This window comes from Anomaloglossus baeobatrachus, chromosome 2 (assembly GCF_048569485.1).
Source record: "Anomaloglossus baeobatrachus isolate aAnoBae1 chromosome 2, aAnoBae1.hap1, whole genome shotgun sequence".
NCBI classification, from domain to species: Eukaryota; Metazoa; Chordata; class Amphibia; order Anura; family Aromobatidae; genus Anomaloglossus; species Anomaloglossus baeobatrachus.
Window position 1 is genome coordinate 519,761,317 of NC_134354.1, and position 17,896 is coordinate 519,779,212.

Sequence of the window (17,896 nt, forward strand, 5' to 3'; positions counted from 1 at the left end):
ACACTGGGGAGTAATCCACAACATATACCTCCAATATGTGCCACTGTGAAGCCGGTATACACTGGCGAGTAATCCACAAAGTATACCTCCAATATGTGCCACTGTGAAGCCGGTATACACTGGCGAGTAATCCACAATGTATACCTCCAATATGTGCCACTGTGAAGCCGGTATACACTGGCGAGTAATCCACAATGTATACCTCCAATATGTGCCACTGTGAAGCTGGTATACACTGGCGAGTAATCCACAACATATACCTCCAATATGTGCCACTGTGAAGCCGGTATACACTGGGGAGTAATCCACAACATATACCTCCAATATGTGCCACTGTGAAGCCGGTATACACTGGGGAGTAATCCACAACATATACCTCCAATATGTGCCACTGTGAAGCCAGTATACACTGGGGAGTAATCCACAACATATACCTCCAATATGTGCCACTGTGAAGCCAGTATACACTGGGGAGTAATCCACAACATATACCTCCAATATGTGCCACTGTGAAGCCGGTATACACTGGGGAGTAATCCACAACATATACCTCCAATATGTGCCACTGTGAAGCCGGTATACACTGGGGAGTAATCCACAACATATACCTCCAATATGTGCCACTGTGAAGCCAGTATACACTGGGGAGTAATCCACAACATATACCTCCAATATGTGCCACTGTGAAGCCGGTATACACTGGGGAGTAATCCACAACATATACATCCAATATGTGCCACTGTGAAGCCGGTATACACTGGCGAGTAATCCACAACATATACCTCCAATATGTGCCACTGTGAAGCCGGTATATACTGGGGAGTAATCCACAACATATACAGTGGCTTGCGAAAGTATTCGGCCCCTTGAATTTTTCAATCTTTTCCCACATTTCAGGTTTCAAACATAAAGATAACAATTTTAATGTTATGGTGAAGAATCAACAACAAGTGCGGCACAATTGTGAAGTTGAACGAAATTTATTGCTTATTTTAAAGTTATTTTAAGAAAGAATAAACTGAAGTGAGGCGTGCAATATTATTCATCCCCTTTACTCTCAGTGCAGCAAACTCACTCCAGAAGTTCATTGAGGATCTCTGAATGATCCAATGTTGTCCTAAATGACTGATGATAAATATAAGCCACCTGTGCGTAATCAAGTCACCGTATAAATGCACCTGCTCTGTGATAATCTCAGTGTTCTGTTTAAAGCACAGAGAGCATCATGAAGACCAAGGAACACAACAGGCAGGTCTGTGATACTGTTGTGGAGAAGTTTAAAGCCGGATTTGGTTACAAAAAGATTTCCACAACTTTAAACATCCCAAGAAGCACTGTGCAAGCGAACATATTGAAATGGAAGGAGTATCATGCCACTGCAAATCTACCAAGACCCGGCCGTCCCTCAAAAATGTCATCTCAAACAAGGAGAGACTGATCAGAAATGCAGCCAAGAGGCCCATGATCACTCTGGATGAACTACAGAGTTCTACAGCTGAGGTGGGAGAGTCTGTCCGTAGGACAACAATCAGTCGTACACTGCACAAATCTGGCCTTTATGGAAGAGTGGCAAGAAGAAAGCCATTTCTCAAAGATATCCATAAAAAGTGTTGTTTAAAGTTTGCCACAAGCCACCTGGGAGACACACCAAACATGTGGAAGAAGGTGTTCTGGTCAGATGAAATCAAAAATCGAGGTATTTGTGCACAATGCCAAACGATATGTTTGGCGTAAAAGCAACACAGCTCATCACCCTGAACACACCATCCCCACTGTCAAACATGGTGGTGGCAGCATCATGGTTTGGGCCTGCTTTTCTTCAGCAGGGACAGGGAAGATGGTTAAAATTGATGGGAGATGGATGGAGCCAAATACAGGACCATTCTTGAAGAAAACCTGTTGGAGTTTGCAAAAGACCTGAGACTGGGACGGAGATTTGTCTTCCAACAAGACAATGATCTCAAACATAAAGCAAAATCTACAATGGAATGGTTCACAAATAAACGTATCCAGGTGTTAGAATGGCAAAGTCAAAGTCCAGACCTGAATCCAATCGAGAATCTGTGGAAAGAGCTGAAAACTGCTGTTCACAAACGTTCTCCATCCAACCTCACTCAGCTCCAGCTATTTGCAAAGGAAGAATGGGCAAGAATTTCAGTCTCTCGATGTGCAAAACTGATAGAGACATACCCTGAGCGACTTGCAGCTGTAATTGCAGCAAAAGGTGGCGCTACAAAGTCTTACCTTAAAGGGGTTGAATAATATTGCATGCTCCAATTTTCAGTTTATTATTTTTTATAATAGTTTAAAATAAACAATACATTTTGTTCAACTTCACAATTGTGTCCCACTTGTTGTTGATTCTTCTCCATAACATTAACATTTTTCTCTTTATGTTTGAAGCCTGAAATGTGGGAAAAGGTTGAAAAATTGAAGGGGGCCGAATACTTTCACAAGGCACTGTACCTCCAATATGTGCCAGTGTGAAGCTGGTATACACTGGGGAGTAATACACAATGTATACCTCTAATATGTGCCACTGTGAAGCCGTAGAGTGGCTAATGTCAGCCATACGTCATAATAGTAAAAATGCTATACCCTGGGAATGCACTACCCAAGTGTTTTGTTTTTTGTTTGTTTGTTTTTATTTCAGTGCTGGAGTGGTGCTTTAAATGTCAGACCCCTGCCTCCTGTCTTGTACTCACCTGCCGGCGTCTTCATCTGTTTCCAGCGTCACTCTGGTCTCTGGCAATTTGTGACCTGCCGACAGCTCCAGTGTTTGATGAAGCACATCGGAAGTCACAATTGAATACAAGTCTATGACAGCCTCATTATGGCTTTCATAGACTTGTATTTACCGTAGCTCTTGTGACGTAAGGATCCCACTTTCGGCCAGTCAGAAGCTACGGGCACAAGATGGCATCGTGGGACCAGAGCGACACTAAAAAAGGATGAAAACGCCGCATGGTAATTAAAGGAACGGGGACACTTAGGCTATGTGCACACAGTGCGTTTTTCTCGGCGTTTTTGCGCGTTTTTCGGGTGCGTTTTTGGCCTCAAAACTGCATGATTTTGCTTCCCCAGCAAAGTCTATGAGTTTTCATTTTTGCTGTCCCCACACAGCGTTTTTTTTCAGCTGCGTTTTTGTGGTGACCACAAAAACGCAGCATGTCAATTATTCCCGCGTTTTTCACTGCGCTTTTCATCCATTGAGTTCAATGGGATGTTGAAAGACGCAATGAGAAACGCAAATAGCTGCGTTTTGGTGCGTTTTGAAGACCAAAAACGCAGCTATAAACGCAGGAGGTGGGTAGTAAAGTGACGTGTACAGGAAGAGGATTCCTTCTGTCAGTATATACAGAAGCGTGAATCCTCCCGGTACCGTCACCGCCACGTCCACCTCCCGTCCTGTGCATGTATGCTGCCGTGCGGCGCCATGTACAGGCAGGAGGTGGAAGCGGCTGCGAAAACAAAAGTTAACAGTAGAAAAAAAAAAAAAAAGTTATACTCACCTGTCTGCAGGGTCCCGGTGCCATGCCCGCTCCCATCTCCTCTCACGGTATCGCCACCCCCGCTCCGGCTGTGTGCAGACGGCCGGGAAACCTCCGATGGATGCAGGACCTGGCGATGGATCACCTGATGCAGTCACCTGACGCATCAGCTGATCGTAAGTATCGCGGTGACGCGGGCGCCCGGCCGGTATCAGCGGATGCGTCAGGAGACTTCATCCCTGATTACCGGCAGCTGCTGCAGCGATCGGAGGGGATCAGACTCCCGCCCCATCGCTGCAGGAGCTGCCGGTAATCAGCACATCAGTGAGTATTACTTTTTTTTTTTTTTTTTTGCACCGATGCATCAGCTGATTGTATAACCGGCTTTTATACAATCAGCTGATGTGTGATGGGATTCAGGCACTTGATCCTGACACATCATCTGATCGGTATGCCTTCCAGCAAACCGATCAGATGATATTGGATCCGGATTGGACGGCGCGGGACCCTGACCCAGGATTACTGCGGAGGGGGGGGGCTCTTTATTTCAATAAAGATGGAGTCACTAATTGTGTTGTGTTTTATTTCTAATAAAAATATTTTTCTGTGTTGTGTTTTTTTTTTATCTTTACTAGAAATTCATGGTGGCCATGTCTAATATTGGCGTGACACCATGAATTTCGGGCTTAGGGCTAGCTGATAATATACAGCTAGCCCTAACTCCATTATTACCTAGCTAGCCACCCGGCTTCAGGGCAGCTGGAAGAGTTGGATACAGCGCCAGAAGATGGCGCTTCTATGAAAGCGCCATTTTCTGGGGTGGCTGCGGGACTGCAATTCACAGCGGGGGTGCCCAGAAAGCATGGGCACCCTGCACTGTGGATTCCAATCCCCAGCTGCCTAGTTGTACCCGGCTGGACTCAAAAATTGGGCGAAGCTCACGTCATTTTTTTTTTAAATTATTTCATGAAATTCATGAAATAATTTAAAAAAAAAGGGCTTCCCTATATTTTTGGTTCCCAGCCGGGTACAAATAGGCAGCTGGGGGTTGGGGGCAGCCCGTACCTGCCTGCTGTACCCGGCTAGTATACAAAAATATGGCGAAGCCCACGTCATTTTTTTTGTTTGGGGGGGCAAAGAAATCCTGCATACAGTCCTGGAAGGAGGATGCTGAGCCTTGTAGGTCTGCACCCCCTGACTCTCCCTCAAGCATATAGTCCTGGATGGAGCATGCTGAGCCTTGTAGTTCTGCAGCTGCTGTCTGCTCTCCTGCATACACTATTGGATGGAATATGCTGAGCCTTGTAGTTCTGCAGCTGTCTGCTCTTCTGCATACACTAGTGGAGAATGAAGAACACATTGAAGAAGGAAATGACATCAGACCTTTTTTTTTGTTCACTGATAAAAAACGCATAAAGACGCAGTGAGCAAAAACGCAGTAAAATGCAGCAAAAAAACGCACCAAATCGCGGCAAAACGCGTGCTTTTTTTGCCGCGTTTTTTCGACGCAGGTGCGTTTTTGTGCGTTTTTAGCGGCCAAAAACGCACAAAAACGCAGCGTCAAAAAGACGCAGTGTGTGCACATAGCCTTACATTTCAACCACCATTCCAGGGCTTTAAAAAAAAAAAAAAAAAAAAATGGTGGAGTGGTGCTTTTAAGAAAATAGAAGGTATGCCTAACGTAGGCCAAAAGGACACTCTTGGCTCTCATCAGATAAATGAGAGCCACCTTTTGGTACACGCACCAGGAGCCAATGGTTGGGTGAGCATTGGGTATTTCAGAAACAGTATGGTAATGACAACCTGGAGGTGTCATTCTACAGTTATCCCCCTCCCCTGAGATAAGGAGCAACTGTGGAGGAACCCATCAACAACTACGAGAAATGAAGCTTTACATAACTGGGGAAATCAATAAGACCAGAGGGGCACGCTGCTCCGGTGGAAGGGACACTATGAGAAGGAACCCTACTAATAAGCTAGCGAAAAGGAGCTTACCAAACCAGAAAACCCCTTTAAATGGAGATAGCGCTTAGTTTTCTGATCCCAAGTAAAAAAGTGACTTATCGCCCGGGCTCTGGAAATGACAGTAACACTCATCCTCTACATTAGGTCCAGAGAGGAGCATGCGGCTGACTGCTCATGTACCACATAGGAGAATTTAGGTCCTGTATTCATGTACTTTGTATATGGGGCTGTAGGATTATCATCAGGAGCTGACAACATAAGAGCAAGCATCAGCTATCACTAAACCAATCAATGTGACGTGTCCGCGTCTGAAGCTGAGGAACATGAAGTGAAGCTTGAGCCTCCGGGGGTCCGCAGGCACTATCTGTACCGGGGGACCCGCACATGCAATTAGAGCTGGCATACAAGACAGCAACTAAGGGGTGCTTCACACACAGCGAGCTCGCTGCCGAGATCGCTGCTGAGTCACGCTTTTTGTGACGCAGCAGTGACCTCATTAGCGATCTCGCTGTGTGTGACAATGAGCTGCGATCTGGCCCCTGCTGCGAGATCGCTGCTCGTTACACACAGCCCTGGTTCGTTTTCTTCAAAGCCGCTCTCCTGCTGTGACACACAGATCGCTGTGTGTGACAGCAAGAGAGCGACAAATGAAGCGAGCAGGGAGCAGGAGCCGGCGTCTGACAGCTGAGGTAAGCTGTATCCAAGATAAACATCGGGTAACCAAGGTGGTTACCCGATATTTACCTTAGTTACCAGCCTCTGCAGCTCTCACGCTGCCTGTGCTGCCGGCTCCGGCTCTCTGCACATGTAGCTGCTGTACACATCGGGTTAATTAACCCGATGTGTACAGCAGCTAGGAGAGCAAGGAGCCAGCGCTAAGCAGTGTGCGCGGCTCCCTGCTCTCTGCACATGTAGCTGCATTACACATCGGGTTAATTAACCCGATGTGTACTGTAGCTATGGTAGGAGAGCAAGGAGCCAGCGCTCAGTGTGCGCGGCTCCCTGCTCCCTGCACACACAGCTGTGCGCTGGTAACTAATGTAAACATCGGGTAACCATACCCGATGTTTACCTTAGTTACCAGTCTCCGCAGCTTCCAGACGGCAGCTCCGTGCAAGCGCAGCGTCGCTTGCACGTCGCTGCTGGCTGGGGGCTGTTCACTGGTCGCTGGTGAGATCTGCCTGTTTGACAGCTCACCAGCGACCATGTAGCGATGCAGCAGTGATCCTGACCAGGTCAGATCGCTGGTCGGATCGCTGCTGCATCGCTAAGTGTGAAGGTACCCTTACACTCCATCATAAGCTTAAACAGCAATTTACATTTAAAGGGCCCCATGTGTCAATAGACAATGCATAAAAGGTTACTGGTGACAAATGCGTGGTCCCACCTGCAGAGATCAGACACATGGCCCCTCGCGAGGGCATCAGATTGTGCACGAGGCAATGTTGGCCCCCACAGATGTGCCCACTAGGGTTATTAGTCTCATAGATGCTCTGACGATAAATCAGCCATGTGGAAAATAGGGAGAAGATATAGAAAACCGACCCCAGATATTTCTAGGTTACGTGTACACCTGTATAAGGCTGCTTTCACACATCCGTTTTTTGCTGAGCGGCACAATACGGCGCTTTGCAGAAAAAACGCAACCGTGTTTTTTTTGCCGCCGGTTGCGTTTTTTTCTGCATAGACTTGCATTAGCTCCGTATTGTGCCGCATGGCCTTGCGCTGCGTCTGTTTTTTTGCCGGATGCAGCATATTTAGCCCATGCGGCGGCCGGATGGAACGTTGCCTGGCATGTTTTTTTGTGCGGCGAAAAAAACGCATTGTGCCGGATCCGGCGCGATTTACAATGCAAGCCTATGGACGCCGGATGCGTTTTTTTTGCACTGCGCATGGTCAATATCAAGCCGTATCCGGCAAAAAACGGACGGGCTGCATGGAAAAACTTATGCAACGGATCCGTTTTTTTCGCCGCAACCGTTGCAAAGGTTTTTGAGCCGGATTGAGCGGCACTGCAAAAACCGGATGTGTGAAAGCAGCCTAAAGGACAAGCACCTTCATCTATATTTGACCGACTTTGCAGAAGGCGGGGGCCGATATGTTAGCCCTCTGATCCTAACAGGTAAATAGGGGTCAGATACTCCAGCTCACTCACCTCACAGCCCATCAGTGCCTGGCAGCAGATACCCTGAAAAAGAAGAGGGCACCCTGTGAGGTGTAGGCCTTACCTCCCTCTCTCAGTGATGCTATAGTGAGATCAAATCCATCCAAACCAGTAATAACCCCTCCACATGTTTCCAAACTCTCAGCAAAGGAAGCCATATGGCCGGAGCACCCCGTACAGCTCCAGCCCATAATTATTGTAAATCATCATCCCACAACTTCCCACTCCGTCAGTGTTTATATACAGAGCACAACCCCCTCACAGCTGAATATGATGTGCCGTGGATAAAGGAGCAGCACATGTCAGGGAGAGACCGCACGCCATGGAAAGTGGCGATATCACATGTGGTGGAGGGACAGAGAGAGGACATGTACCCAATAGTGATCACATGGAGTGGAGGGACGGAGAGAGGACATGTACCCAATAGTGATCACATGGAGTGGAGGGACGGAGAGAGGACATGTACCCAATAGTGATCACATGGAGTGGAGGGACAGAGAGAGGACATGTACCCAATAGTGATCACATGGAGTGGAGGGACAGAGAGGGGACATCTACCCCATAGTGATCACATGGAGTGGAGGGACAGAGAGAGGACATGTACCCAATAGTGATCACATGGAGTGGAGGGACAGAGAGAGGACATGTACCCAATAGTGATCACATGGAGTGGAGGGACAGAGAGAGGACATGTACCCAATAGTGATCACATGGAGTGGAGGGACAGAGAGGGGACATCTACCCCATAGTGATCACATGGAGTGGAGGGACAGAGAGAGGACATGTACCCAATAGTGATCACATGGAGTGGAGGGACAGAGAGAGGACATGTACCCAATAGTGATCACATGGAGTGGAGGGACGGAGAGAGGACATGTACCCAATAGTGATCACATGGAGTGGAGGGACAGAGAGAGGACATGTACCCAATAGTGATCACATGGAGTGGAGGGACAGAGAGAGGACATGTACCCAATAGTGATCACATGGAGTGGAGGGACAGAGAGAGGACATGTACCCAATAGTGATCACATGGAGTGGAGGGACAGAGAGAGAGGACATGTACCCAATAGTGATCACATGGAGTGGAGGGACAGAGAGAGGACATGTACCCAATAGTGATCACATGGAGTGGAGGGACGGAGAGAGGACATGTACCCAATAGTGATCACATGGAGTGGAGGGACGGAGAGAGGACATGTACCCAATAGTGATCACATGGAGTGGAGGGACAGAAAGAGGACATGTACCCAATAGTGATCACATGGAGTGGAGGGACAGAGAGAGGACATGTACCCAATAGTGATCACATGGAGTGGAGGGACAGAGAGAGGACATGTACCCAATAGTGATCACATGGAGTGGAGGGACAGAGAGAGGACATGTACCCAATAGTGATCACATGGAGTGGAGGGACAGAGAGAGGACATGTACCCAATAGTGATCACATGGAGTGGAGGGACAGAGAGAGGACATGTACCCAATAGTGATCACATGGAGTGGAGGGACGGAGAGAGGACATGTACCCAATAGTGATCACATGGAGTGGAGGGACGGAGAGAGGACATGTACCCAATAGTGATCACATGGAGTGGAGGGACGGAGAGAGGACATGTACCCAATAGTGATCACATGGAGTGGAGGGACAGAGAGAGGACATGTACCCAATAGTGATCACATGGAGTGGAGGGACAGAGAGAGGACATGTACCCAATAGTGATCACATGGAGTGGAGGGACGGAGAGAGGACATGTACCCAATAGTGATCACATGGAGTGGAGGGACAGAGAGAGGACATGTACCCAATAGTGATCACATGGAGTGGAGGGACAGAGAGAGGACATGTACCCAATAGTGATCACATGGAGTGGAGGGACGGAGAGAGGACATGTACCCAATAGTGATCACATGGAGTGGAGGGACGGAGAGAGGACATGTACCCAATAGTGATCACATGGAGTGGAGGGACGGAGAGAGGACATGTACCCAATAGTGATCACATGGAGTGGAGGGACAGAGAGAGGACATGTACCCAATAGTGATCACATGGAGTGGAGGGACAGAGAGAGGACATGTACCCAATAGTGATCACATGGAGTGGAGGGACAGAGAGAGGACATGTACCCAATAGTGATCACATGGAGTGGAGGGACAGAGAGAGGACATGTACCCAATAGTGATCACATGGAGTGGAGGGACGGAGAGAGGACATGTACCCAATAGTGATCACATGGAGTGGAGGGACAGAGAGAGGACATGTACCCAATAGTGATCACATGGAGTGGAGGGACAGAGAGAGGACATGTACCCAATAGTGATCACATGGAGTGGAGGGACAGAGAGAGGACATGTACCCCAATAGTGATCACATGGAGTGGAGGGACGGAGAGAGGACATGTACCCAATAGTGATCACATGGAGTGGAGGGACGGAGAGAGGACATGTACCCAATAGTGATCACATGGAGTGGAGGGACGGAGAGAGGACATGTACCCAATAGTGATCACATGGAGTGGAGGGACAGAGAGAGGACATGTACCCAATAGTGATCACATGGAGTGGAGGGACAGAGAGAGGACATGTACCCAATAGTGATCACATGGAGTGGAGGGACAGAGAGAGGACATGTACCCAATAGTGATCACATGGAGTGGAGGGACAGAGAGAGGACATGTACCCAATAGTGATCACATGGAGTGGAGGGACAGAGAGAGGACATGTACCCAATAGTGATCACATGGAGTGGAGGGACAGAGAGAGGACATGTACCCAATAGTGATCACATGGAGTGGAGGGACAGAGAGAGGACATGTACCCAATAGTGATCACATGGAGTGGAGGGACAGAGAGAGGACATGTACCCAATAGTGATCACATGGAGTGGAGGGACAGAGAGAGGACATGTACCCAATAGTGATCACATGGAGTGGAGGGACGGAGAGAGGACATGTACCCAATAGTGATCACATGGAGTGGAGGGACGGAGAGAGGACATCTACCCAATAGTGATCACATGTGGTGGATACTGTTATTATCACATGGATGGACAGAGTAAGGCTATGTGTGCTTGTGTGCGTTCTGCACCGCACCTAAAAGGTGCGCTTCAGAGCGCAGCTGAAAAGCCCCGTTCTGAAGCGCATAGTGCCGGCAGAGAACGTGCGCTCTGCCTGCAGCTCCTGCCATAGACAGCATGCAAACCGCACGGAAGAAGTGACATGTCACTTCTTAGAACGCAGCGATTCGGGCAGCAGCCGAAGCGCTGCGCTCTAAGACACCACGTGCGCACGGCCCCTGCACAATCTCCATAGATTATGCAGGGGACGCAGGACGCATGCAGTTACGCTGCGCTGCAGATCACAGCGTAACTGCATGTAATACGCACACGTGCGCACATAGCCTAAGCACATCTACCCAATAGTGATCACATGGAGTGGAGGGACGGAGTAAGCACATCTATCCAATAGTTATCACATGGAGTGGAGGGACAGAGTAAGCACATCTACCCAATAGTGATCACATGGAGTGGAGGGACGGAGTAAGCACATCTATCCAATAGTGATCACATGGAGTGGAGGGACGGAGTAAGCACATCTACCCAATAGTGATCACATGGAGTGGAGGGACGGAGTAAGCACATCTACCCAATAGTGATCACATGGAGTGGAGGGACGGAGTAAGCACATCTATCCAATAGTGATCACATGGAGTGGAGGGACGGAGTAAGCACATCTACCCAATAGTGATCACATGGAGTGGAGGGACGGAGTAAGCACATCTATCCAATAGTTATCACATGGAGTGGAGGGACGGAGTAAGCACATCTATCCAATAGTTATCACATGGAGTGGAGGGACGGAGTAAGCACATCTATCCAATAGTTATCACATGGAGTGGAGGGACAGAGTAAGCACATCTATCCAATAGTGATCACATGGAGTGGAGGGACGGAGTAAGCACATCTACCCAATAGTTATCACATGGAGTGGAGGGACGGAGTAAGCACATCTATCCAATAGTTATCACATGGAGTGGAGGGACGGAGTAAGCACATCTATCCAATAGTGATCACATGGAGTGGAGGGATGGAGTAAGCACATCTACCCAATAGTGATCACATGTGGTGGAGGGACGGAGTAAGCACATCTACCCAATAGTGATCACATGGAGTGGAGGGATGGAGTAAGCACATCTATCCAATAGTGATCACATGTGGTGGAGGGACGGAGTAAGCACATCTATCCAATAGTGATCACATGGAGTGGAGGGACGGAGTAAGCACATCTATCCAATAGTTATCACATGGAGTGGAGGGACAGAGTAAGCACATCTATCCAATAGTGATCACATGGAGTGGAGGGACGGAGTAAGCACATCTACCCAATAGTTATCACATGGAGTGGAGGGACGGAGTAAGCACATCTATCCAATAGTTATCACATGGAGTGGAGGGACGGAGTAAGCACATCTATCCAATAGTGATCACATGGAGTGGAGGGATGGAGTAAGCACATCTACCCAATAGTGATCACATGTGGTGGAGGGACGGAGTAAGCACATCTACCCAATAGTGATCACATGGAGTGGAGGGATGGAGTAAGCACATCTATCCAATAGTGATCACATGTGGTGGAGGGACGGAGTAAGCACATCTATCCAATAGTGATCACATGGAGTGGAGGGACGGAGTAAGCACATCTATCCAATAGTGATCACATGGAGTGGAGGGACGGAGTAAGCACATCTATCCAATAGTGATCACATGGAGTGGAGGGACGGAGTAAGCACATCTATCCAATAGTGATCACATGGAGTGGAGGGACGGAGTAAGCACATCTATCCAATAGTGATCACATGTGGTGGAGGGACGGAGTAAGCACATCTATCCAATAGTTATCACATGGAGTGGAGGGACAGAGTAAGCACATCTATCCAATAGTGATCACATGGAGTGGAGGGATGGAGTAAGCACATCTATCCAATAGTGATCACATGTGGTGGAGGGACGGAGTAAGCACATCTATCCAATAGTTATCACATGGAGTGGAGGGACAGAGTAAGCACATCTATCCAATAGTGATCACATGGAGTGGAGGGACAGAGTAAGCACATCTATCCAATAGTGATCACATGGAGTGGAGGGACAGAGTAAGCACATCTACCCAATAGTGATCACATGGAGTGGAGGGACGGAGTAAGCACATCTATCCAATAGTTATCACATGGAGTGGAGGGACAGAGTAAGCACATCTATCCAATAGTGATCACATGTGGTGGAGGGACGGAGTAAGCACATCTATCCAATAGTGATCACATGTGGTGGAGGGACGGAGTAAGCACATCTATCCAATAGTTATCACATGGAGTGGAGGGACAGAGTAAGCACATCTATCCAATAGTGATCACATGTGGTGGAGGGACAGAGTAAGCACATCTATCCAATAGTGATCACATGTGGTGGAGGGACGGAGTAAGCACATCTATCCAATAGTTATCACATGGAATGGATACTGTTATCATCACATGGAATGGAGGGACGGAGTAAGCACATCTATCCAATAGTTATCACATGGCGTGGATACTGTTATCACATGTGGTGGAGGGACAGAGTAAACACATGAATGGTAAATGGATAGATATCTTCCACTACATATACGGTAATAATAATCACATGTAGCGGATTCTTTTATTGTCACATACAAGGAATACTGCTATTATTACATGTAATGGCTAGGAGTTACCGCATACCATGGAAAGTGGCATTATCACATGTAGTGGAAACTTTTATTATTACACAGTAGTGGTCATGTAGTATACAGAGTATTATAGACAGTTATCGCCTATAGCGCACACAGTAGTGGTCACGTAGTATACAGTTATTGCCTATAGCGCACACAGTAGTGGTCATGTAGTATACAGAGTATTATAGACAGTTATTGCCTATAGCGCACACAGTAGTGGTCATGTAGTTTACAGTTATTGCCTATAGCGCACACAGTAGTGGTCATGTAGTATACAGTTATTGCCTATAGCGCACACAGTAGTGGTCATGTAGTATACAGTTATTGCCTATAGCGCACACAGTAGTGGTCATGTAGTATACAGAGTATTATAGACAGTTATTGCCTATAGCGCACACAGTAGTGGTCATGTAGTATACAGAGTATTATAGAGTTGTTGCCTATAGCGCACACAGTAGTGGTCATGTAGTATACAGTGTATTGCACAGTTATTGCCTATAGCGCACACAGTAGTGGTCATGTAGTATACAGTTATCGCCTATAGCGCACACAGTAGTGGTCATGTAGTATACAGTGTATTGCACAGTTATTGCCTATAGCGCACACAGTAGTGGTCATGTAGTATACAGAGTATTATAGAGTTGTTGCCTATAGCGCACACAGTAGTGGTCATGTAGTATACAGTTATCACCTATAGCGCACACAGTAGTGGTCATGTAGTATACAGTGTATTGCACAGTTATTGCCTATAGCGCACACAGTAGTGGTCATGTAGTATACAGTATATTATAGACAGTTATTGCCTATAGCGCACACAGTAGTGGTCATGTAGTATACAGTATATTATAGACAGTTATTGCCTATAGCGCACACAGTAGTGGTCATGTAGTATAGTGTATTGCACAGTTATTGCCTATAGCGCACACAGTAGTGGTCATGTAGTATACAGTATATTATAGACAGTTATTGCCTATAGCGCACACAGTAGTGGTCATGTAGTATAGTGTATTGCACAGTTATTGCCTATAGCGCACACAGTAGTGGTCATGTAGTATACAGTATATTATAGACAGTTATTGCCTATAGCGCACACAGTAGTGGTCATGTAGTATACAGTATATTATAGACAGTTATTGCCTATAGCGCACACAGTAGTGGTCATGTAGTATAGTGTATTGCAGTTATTGCCTATAGCGCACACAGTAGTGGTCATGTAGTATACAGTATATTATAGACAGTTATTGCCTATAGCGCACACAGTAGTGGTCATGTAGTATTCATGGTATTATACAGTTATTGCCTATAGCGCACACAGTAGTGGTCATGTAGTATACAGTATATTATAGACAGTTATTGCCTATAGCGCACACAGTAGTGGTCATGTAGTATACAGTATATTATAGACAGTTATTGCCTATAGCGCACACAGTAGTGGTCATGTAGTATACAGTATATTATAGACAGTTATTGCCTATAGCGCACACAGTAGTGGTCATGTAGTATACAGAGTATTGCACAGTTATTGCCTATAGCGCACACAGTAGTGGTCATGTAGTATACAGAGTATTGCACAGTTATTGCCTATAGCGCACACAGTAGTGGTCATGTAGTATACAGTGTATTGCACAGTTATTGCCTATAGCGCACACAGTAGTGGTCACGCAGTACAGAGTATTACACACACTTGTCACATGTAGTAGTTCTGATCACTGGCAGCCCACAGACGATCATCACGTGTAGTGGATGGAGGTGCCCTAGGTCCATGGGCTGCTGTCAGTCCCCCTCTACACTGGCAGTGCCCCCATGGCCTCCCCATTACACTACATAAAGTTTCCTCCTGGCAGCGCACTGGTTAATAAACTTTCCCAGAGAGGGGCAGGGGCAGGGGGTGATGGCACATGCCGCCCTCTTACCACTTTGTCCATCAGTTTCCAGGTCTTCTCCACGGTCCTCCTGTCGGCCGCCGCCTGTTTCGGGGGTCCCACGGCGTCCTGGATGGCATCGATGAAGCCCTGGATCCGGGCCTTGCGGGGGTTGGCGCTCCGGGCCCCCAGGACCCGCCCGGTCGGGGCGCTACTGATCGCACTGCTGCTGCCCCCGCTGCTGGCCATGGTGGAGGCAGAAGGCCGGCCTCAGGGCGACTCTCCACAGGCACAGAGGGCAGGAGTGGCCGCTGCCAGCAGACCCGTGAGTGTGCCCCTTCTGCCGGGCTCCAGGACTCTCCCCTCCTCTCCTTCTCAGCAGAGCTGCAGGCTGAGCCGTAGTGAGGTCACCGGAGGAGGAGGATGGGAACAGCAGGCTTGGTTTTAGCGTGCACGGCCCCTTTAAAGCGCCAGTTCCTTCTAGTGTCCCTCAGCCGAAGCCAGAATGAGGGGGAGGGCATTTAGGGGGGCGCCACCCGGGGAGGGCAGGCACACAGATGGTGCCCAGGAGCCGGCCACTCACACAAGTGCTGCCCACCTCTGCCAGCTCCGGGACTTTCCTGAGTGCCAGCACCTGTGTTTAGTGCCCTCTCCCCGCTGTGCTGGAGGTGTACTTATTTATTAGGAGTAATAGATCCAGGAAACTGCATGCATAGCAATTCCCTAATACATGTCCATGTCATGCCCTGATCTGTTGTGAAGGCTCCATCCAAACATTATCTCTGTCAGATACAAAAGTCACCATCACCAGTATACAATGTATGCCAAGTGTACACCGTCACCAGTATACAATGTATGCCAAGTATACACCGTTACCAGTATACAATGTATGCCAAGTGTACACCATCACCAGTATACAATGTATGCCAAGTATACACCGTCACCAGTATACAATGTATGCCAAGTGTACACCGTCACCAGTATACAATGTATGCCAAGTATACACCGTCACCAGTATACAATGTATGCCAAGTATACACCATCACCAGTATACAATGTATGCCAAGTGTGCACCGTCACCAGTATACAATGTATGCCAAGTATACACCATCACCAGTATACAATGTATGCCAAGTGTGCACCGTCACCAGTATACAATGTATGCCAAGTGTACACCGTCACCAGTATACAATGTATGCCAAGTATACACCGTCACCAGTATACAATGTATGCCAAGTATACACCATCACCAGTATACAATGTATGCCAAGTATACACCGTCACCAGTATACAATGTATGCCAAGTATACACCATCACCAGTATACAATGTATGCCAAGTATACACCGTCACCAGTATACAATGTATGCCAAACATACACCGTCACCAGTATACAATGTATGCCAAACATACACCGTCACCAGTATACAATGTATGCCAAGTATACACCGTCACCAGTATACAATGTATGCCAAGTGTACACCGTCACCAGTATACAATGTATGCCAAGTATACACCGTCACCAGTATACAATGTATGCCAAGTATACACCGTCACCAGTATACAATGTATGCCAAGTGTACACCGTCACCAGTATACAATGTATGCCAACTATACACCGTCACCAGTATACAATGTATGCCAAGTGTACACCGTCACCAGTATACAATGTATGCCAAGTGTACACCGTCACCAGTATACAATGTATGCCAAGTATACACCGTCACCAGTATACAATGTATGCCAAGTATACAATGTATGCCAAGTATACACCGTCACCAGTATACAATGTATGGCAAGTATACACCGTCACCAGTATACAATGTATGCCAAGTATACACCGTCACCAGTATACAATGTATGCCAAGTGTACACCGTCACCAGTATACAATGTATGCCAAGTGTACACCGTCACCAGTATACAATGTATGCCAAGTGTACACCGTCACCAGTATACAATGTATGCCAAGTATACACCGTCACTAGTATACAATGTATGGCAAGTATACACCATCACCAGTATACAATGTATGCCAAACATACACCGTCACCAGTATAAAATGAATGTCAAACATACACCGTCACCAATATACAATGTATGCCGAGTATACACCGTCACCAGTATACAATGTATGCCAAGTGTACACCATCACCAGTATACAATGTATGCCAAGTATACACCACCACCAGTATACAATGTATGCCAAGTGTACACCGTCACCAGTATAAAATGTATGTCAAACATACACCATCACCAATATACAATGTATGCCAAGTATACACCATCACCAGTATTCAATGTATACCAAGAAATACACTGTAACCAGTATACAATGTATGCCATACGTACACCGTCACCAGTATAAAATAGATGCCAAGTATACACCGTCACCAGTATAAAATATATGCCAAACATACACTGTCACCAGTATATAATGTATGCCGAGGGTACACTGTCACCAATATGCAATGTATGCGCCAAGTGTACACCATCACAGTATATAATGTATGCCAAGTATACGTCACCATTATACAATGTATGCCAAGCGTACACCATCACCAATATAAAATACATGCCAAGTATACACCGTCACCAGTATAAAATGTATGCCAAACGTACACTAACACCAGGATACAAAGTATGCCAAACGTCCACCATCACCAGTATACAATGTAT

General features: G+C 47.1%; 1 protein-coding gene across 2 annotated transcripts in view; it reads right to left on the reverse strand.

The window, feature by feature from the left end:
* CBLB (Cbl proto-oncogene B) overlaps nt 1–15,689 on the reverse strand; it is a 258,520-nt gene extending 242,831 nt beyond the window's left edge. Inside the window, exons 1-2 of one of the 2 annotated variants that reach the window (XM_075336570.1) lie at nt 15,272–15,689; nt 7,612–7,644 (exon numbers count right to left, since the gene is read on the reverse strand). In XM_075336570.1, the coding sequence (XP_075192685.1) occupies nt 7,612–7,644; nt 15,272–15,469 (231 nt within the window). In that variant the 5' untranslated portion in view covers nt 15,470–15,689. The remainder of the gene's footprint in view (nt 1–7,611; nt 7,645–15,271) is intronic. The other variant, XM_075336571.1, reaches the window with a different exon arrangement.
* Between the last annotated feature and the right edge of the window lie 2,207 nt (nt 15,690–17,896).